The sequence below is a fragment of the Arachis ipaensis genome, chromosome B09 (assembly GCF_000816755.2).
Source record: "Arachis ipaensis cultivar K30076 chromosome B09, Araip1.1, whole genome shotgun sequence".
Taxonomy (NCBI): Eukaryota; Viridiplantae; Streptophyta; class Magnoliopsida; order Fabales; family Fabaceae; genus Arachis; species Arachis ipaensis.
In genome coordinates, this window is record NC_029793.2 from 17,288,893 (window position 1) to 17,294,655 (window position 5,763).

Sequence of the window (5,763 nt, forward strand, 5' to 3'; positions counted from 1 at the left end):
TTGTGTGGGCTTCAATTTGCTATTTTGCTTGCAGAGGCACAAAGCAAAGGAAGCCACCACCACCTCTCTCTCTTTTCTCTGGGAAATTCGCTTAAAGCCTCCCTTTTCTCCCCGTAAACGACGTCGTTTCACTCTCACTCTACTACTTGTATTTTTTTGTTTCCTTTTCTGATTTCGGTTTCAGTTTCGTTTAGTGTGAGTGTGAGACTCTGAGAGAGAGAGAGAGAGAGAGAGAGAGAGAGATAGAGAGAGAGAGAGAGAGTGAGTGTGAGTGAGAGGGAGGTGCAGCAGAAGGAGCAATGGACTCGCGAGCTCAGTATAATCCGCGCACCGTGGAAGAGGTTTTTAGGGATTTCAAGGGTCGCCGAGCAGGTCTCATCAAAGCCCTCACCACCGGTATCCAATTTAGTTATTTCTTTTGGGTTATTTTGAATTTTAAGTTCTGTCTGTGCTCAACCCTCTTTACTAGTTCAAGTAATGTGCTCTGTGCAAAATCCTTTCTTTTTGATTTTGTATTCTCATTTTTCTTCTCAATGGGTCAACGAAAATTTCCACGTTTTGTTAACATGGATTTTTGGATTTGGTTATTGCGATTACCTCTAACGTTCAGGAGTGTAGCTGAACATTTTAATTTTTCCTTTTTTTCTTCCAAAGAAAATTCATGATTTCGTGATATTCATGTTGTGGCATTTCTTTTCAACTTTTAGAATGGTTACTTTTTTTTTTTTTATATAATTTTTCCTAAGTTGTGCTTAACTTGGACTTGTTTTGTATTTGTTGCGGTTTGTACTTTGTAGAATGTGTTAACCCGCAATTGCTATCAGATGCACTTCTTCTTCTAGATTTTGTTTTTATTGATTTTTTTTTGCTGATATTTTTTTTATTTGTATTTTTGTGTAAACATGTTATCTTCTTTTGGATGTGAAATTTGTTACTTAGTTAAAGCATTCAGCACTTTATTTTCGTACTCTTGTTAATTAGAAGTGTTTTGACGCGGATGAACATTTTCTGCTTGATCGTGTTGCAGATGTTGAAGAATTCTACAACCAATGTGACCCTGGTTAGTTACACTCCTCTTTTTCACGTAGTTTTACTATGTGTTATTATTTGTGTTTTCAATGATATTTTCATTATTTTTAATTTTTTTTCAATTAGTTAAAGCTTGAGGGAGGGCAAAAAAGCCCTTGGACATTGCTTTATAGCCTGATTCATTATGATATTTGGAGGATTGCTATTTATTTCTTCTTTTTGGCTCATAATGTAGATTTAGTTCTTATTGCTCTTTGGAGTTTGCTTTTGGTTCCTTGAGCACTTGTTTTTGCTTTCCTCTCTTTTGTAGATGCACCACCATTGATCTAATTCATCTGTACTGTCTGACTAAGGTGTAGCTTTAGTTCTGTGTTTCAATTGAAAAGTAATTGGTCTCTGTCATGTGTTAGCTTTGAATACTGACACGGCAATAGTTTAAAATGTAATGTGCAAATGACAAAATGTCACTAGGGGTTTTCTTGGACTTGGTGTAATATTTTTTCCCACAATTTTTGTGAGTGGTTATTCTGTTTTAAAAAACTTGGTTATCTGGAACCTCAGGATTCACATTTGCTTTGCCCACTTGTCCTACCATTAACCCTTGACGTATAACAAAGGAGATATATATTATGCAGCCCTTTAGTTTCATATAGAAGTAGTGTATAAAAAGGATTACAAATAATTATCTTTGGTAGGGTATTATGGTGTTATTTGATCCATTTAGTTGACCCGACCAAGCAGGATAAGTCTTTGTTGTTGTACAATATCCTCTTCTGTTTTAGTATTTCATGCAGCATTGTGGTTTATATATCAATTACTTCTTTCTTTCAGAGAAGGAGAACTTGTGCTTGTATGGCTTTCCTAGCGAGCAGTGGGAAGTAAATTTACCCGCTGAAGAAGTTCCACCAGAGCTTCCCGAGCCTGTGCTGGGCATTAACTTTGCCAGGGATGGCATGCAAGAAAAAGACTGGTTATCTTTGGTCGCTGTTCACAGCGATGCGTGGTTACTTGCTATTGCCTTCTATTTTGGAGCCAGATTTGGGTTTGATAAAGCTGACAGGTATGTCTCACTCTAAAGCATAAATATTTTCTTAAGTTAACTTGGAACTATGTTTTGGGACTTGAGATGTTCTTAAGTTAACTTGGAACTATGTTTTGGGACTTGAGATGGTTGGAACTTGAAAGTAAGATAACATTTGGGTCCTGCTTGTCTGGTTAATGGCATTGTTGCAACTTTGTTTATGTTTGCCATTCATTCATCCATGAAGTTATGAATTACCTTGTAATGCAGGAAACGCCTTTTCAATATGATTAATGAAGTGCCCACAATATTTGAAGTTGTTACTGGTGCAGCCAAGAAACAAGTGAAGGAGAAGTCTTCAGTTTCGAACCATAGTGGCAGCAAATCAAAGTCCAACTCTAAAGCAGTAAATATTTTTCTCCTTGCACTTACACATGGAAATTATGTATTTTTTGTCTGTGCTTGTTTCTTTGAGCATGAGAAACTCATCTAGGTTTTTCCTGTCTGTTGATACAGGATCCCTTTAAAATTGAGTAGTCCATGAGTTAGTTAATTTTTTTATTTATTTTTCGGGGTCTCAGTAGAATTTGAAAATAATGGAAAGATTGTGGAAATTGAAAGTGGTGAAAGTATGTGCAGCTTATGCATTGAATATTTATCTATCTTGGAAGGTGAATGCATCTTCTTTTATAACTTTTATCCCTTTCAAATAAGCTTTGTTCTAAATGACTGAGTTGTTTGGTGAAGAGGGAATAACTGTTTCATTGACTGTGCTTACTGCTTTAGTGTTGATACTTTTCAATACATTCAAAAGAAAGATGATTTAAGAAGCAAAAGTTGGTTGTGCTGGAAAATTTTGGAAGTTGTGGTTAGTAGTATTCTTGTGATTCAGTAGGCTGTGTTTGGTATGGGTTTGTTTGTGACTTAGTATTTTTGAGGGGGAAGGAGGGAAATCCTGTAGTATAAATTCCTTACCTTCCTCTCCCCTCCAGTATCAAATTCACAAACTACCTATAAGTGTCTCAAGACAGAAAATAAAGAGACACCGAAACAATTGTTGTCTCCGCCCCAATTATCCCCAGTCTTTTAGTTTATCCAAAAAATAAAAATAAAAGTTCCAATTATTTTAGTGGACTAAATTGTCTCCTGATGGAGACATTTTTGTCTGTTATTTTCTGTCTTCTCCAAATGGAGAGTACAGAAGGGAAGGGAAAGGTTGATTGTAAGATGAACTGAACACTTTAAGCTCTTCCTTTTTGTCTCTTACCTTCCAAAATCAAAATTCACAAACACACCTGTGAGCCAAAACAATATAGAAAAGCAGATTGACATGTGTGCATGTCCACATAAGATGAACTGTATCCCTGATATGCTTACTGTGTTTTACTGCTGACATTGCTCATGGATTTGAAAGAAGAATGATTAAAGATGAAAAATTGGTTGCACTGGAAAACTTAAGAGGTTATGGTTAGCACTTAGCAATATTCTTTTCTCTGCCCGAAAACATACAGCAAATCCAATTGTCATGAGCAGCATGGGAACATGAAAATTAGAAGTTTATATGAAGTATGAAGAGAAATTAATGCAGCTGTAGTAGCTAGAATGGAAACAATATATGTTTTGACCTCTCCCTTTGAATTAAGCTGTGTTCTAAAAGGCTGGAGTTGTGTTAGGCTGGGTTTGGGAAAGCTTTTTCAAGAGGCGAAAGGCCGAAAGCACAAGCACCTAATTTTGCGTTTGGTAAAGTTAGGGGTGCTTTTGAAAGCACCTAAGCGGAAGCTTTTTAAAGCTGGCTTATGCTTATCAAATTTTATTTATTTTCCCACTATTATATTGCCATTGAAATCCTTATATATTTCTAACTTCTCATTCTAACATTCACAAATTTTAACATAGTCTTCATATATTTTTTATTTTTCAACCTAATCTTCACATATTTCTTATTTTTCAACCTAATCTTCACAAATTTCAACACAAATACATCTCTATCACATATTAGGTATGAACTTCTATCTATTTATATTATTTTTTTGTGTATTATATTTATGTTTTTTATGAATTTTTCATTTTAAAATTATTTTATTTTAAAATATTATATAAAATTTTAAAGAATTTGAAAAAATAAATTATTCTTCGTTATAAACGTGTTTATTATAATTTTTTTAAGTTTTAAAATCTGTTTTACCAAATACAACTGTGGTACTTATGCTTATTAAAAGTCATTTTTAATTTGATTTGACCAAACGCAAGTGTTGCCGCTTTTAAAAAGCTGTATTTTAAAAGACAGCTTTTATAAGATACTTTCAAAAAATAAAAGCTTTATCAAACCAAACCTTAGTGAATATTACACAATTCTATACTAGTGATCATGCTTATGCAATAAAAAGCCAAATGATCTAAGATGAAAAAACATGGTTGCATTGGTTAAATTCCTGTATGCTATGGACTATAGTACTTAGAAAGATGAACTTTGTTCATAGAAAGTTTATAGCCCTCAAAAAAGTGTAGTCATTTTTATATTGAATAATATTTTGTATTTGGGCTTAGGGCTGCCACACATGTTATGAAATGGGGAAATGAAAAAGGAGAATAAAGGATCTGAACGTGTTATCTTAGTTTATCTCTGAATTGGAGTCACTCAAATGGACTATGAACTAGAAAGTTTATTAGGTGGTAGAGTAACATGTAAATTACGTTATAGGTGATGTATCATATTTGTAGCTTTTAATTTTCAGATAGTTTTTGTTTTCCTCTAACTGTTGGCTTGTGTAGCAGCGTGCTCCGGAACCACAGGGTAGGCAGCAAAAGGCATTGCAAGCAAAAGATGAGGACGATGAACTGGACGAGCAAGAAGACGATGAACACGGGGAAACCTTGTGTGGGGCATGTGGCGAGCATTATGGCACCGATGAATTCTGGATTTGCTGTGACATTTGCGAGAAGTGGTTCCATGGGAAATGCGTGAAGATCACCCCTGCTAGGGCAGAGCATATCAAGCAGTACAAGTGCCCATCATGCAGTAATAAGCGAACTCGCCCCTGACATCAGCAAGTTACCATCATTGATTGACAAGCCTTTGTTGCAGTCTATGCTTGTTTTTCTGTTGAATCCTAGGTGTTGCAGTTAATGGATAATTTCTATTTGACTCTTGTAGGTTTGCTTTTCTAGTCTGTAGAGGTTTTTCTGAGTTGGTTATGTTCATGTCAGCTGCAATTCATTCATAACTTGTCTTCAATCAAGCTGTAGCTTATGCATTGCTGACTTGGGAAGCTGTAATCTTTTCCCGAATCTTAGGGGAAACCAGGGAGTAATGATTATAAACATTTATTTAAAATTGTCTACTTAGTTATTTTCTGCCTATTAGAATGGATCTTTGTAATGAGCAAATTCACTTGATTTTGTCTTGTTTAATTTTCATCATTGAGATAAGAAAAAAATGCTGATGAATTTGTTGGACAGAGAATTGAAGGAAGTTGCTATAATGAATAAGCCAGCCACATTGATCTAAGAATGTGTTGCGGTATATTTTCTCTCCACAACTTGCACTAGGTTGCTGCATTGGGGAGTAAATAGTTGCTTATTGGATAAAAAGGAGTTCATAATTTGAATTTTGCAGCGGGAAAGTAGGGTGTCTAAAATGAGCACAGCAACTTGTGTGAGTTAAACTTTAAAATAGTCCCTGAAATTTACGGCAACTTGTGTGAGTTAAACTT

At 35.1% G+C, this 5,763-nt stretch overlaps 1 protein-coding gene and 1 long non-coding RNA gene across 8 annotated transcripts; one reads left to right on the forward strand and one right to left on the reverse strand.

Moving 5' to 3' along the window:
* On the forward strand, window positions 7-5,454 carry LOC107618298 (PHD finger protein ALFIN-LIKE 3). Of its 7 annotated transcripts, none has more exons than XM_016320320.2 (6): window positions 7-261; window positions 295-396; window positions 1,028-1,060; window positions 1,861-2,089; window positions 2,321-2,456; window positions 4,823-5,454. In XM_016320320.2, the coding sequence occupies exons 2-6, from the start codon at window positions 300-302 to the stop codon at window positions 5,090-5,092; spliced, it is 765 nt and encodes a 254-aa protein (XP_016175806.1). In that variant the 5' UTR covers window positions 7-261; window positions 295-299; the 3' UTR covers window positions 5,093-5,454. The 7 variants fall into 7 exon arrangements, with proteins under 7 accessions (XP_016175806.1, XP_020968321.1, XP_020968319.1 ...); XM_021112662.1 differs by having other exon boundaries at window positions 295-372; XM_021112660.1 differs by having other exon boundaries at window positions 7-243.
* Window positions 2,499-4,079, reverse strand: LOC110267350. The gene is made up of 2 exons (XR_002354840.1): window positions 4,003-4,079; window positions 2,499-3,972 (listed from the first exon to the last, which is right to left on the reverse strand). It is a non-coding gene; the product is annotated as an uncharacterized LOC110267350 (long non-coding RNA).

Coding starts and splice junctions, on each gene's coding strand:
- LOC107618298 (XM_021112659.1), top strand. CDS start 300: ATGGACTCGCGAGCTCAGTATAATCCGCGCACCGTGGAAGAGGTTTTT. Junction 397..1,027: donor CATCAAAGCCCTCACCACCG/GTATCCAATTTA, acceptor ATCGTGTTGCAG/ATGTTGAAGAATTCTACAAC. Junction 1,061..1,860: donor CTACAACCAATGTGACCCTG/GTTAGTTACACT, acceptor TCTTTCTTTCAG/AGAAGGAGAACTTGTGCTTG.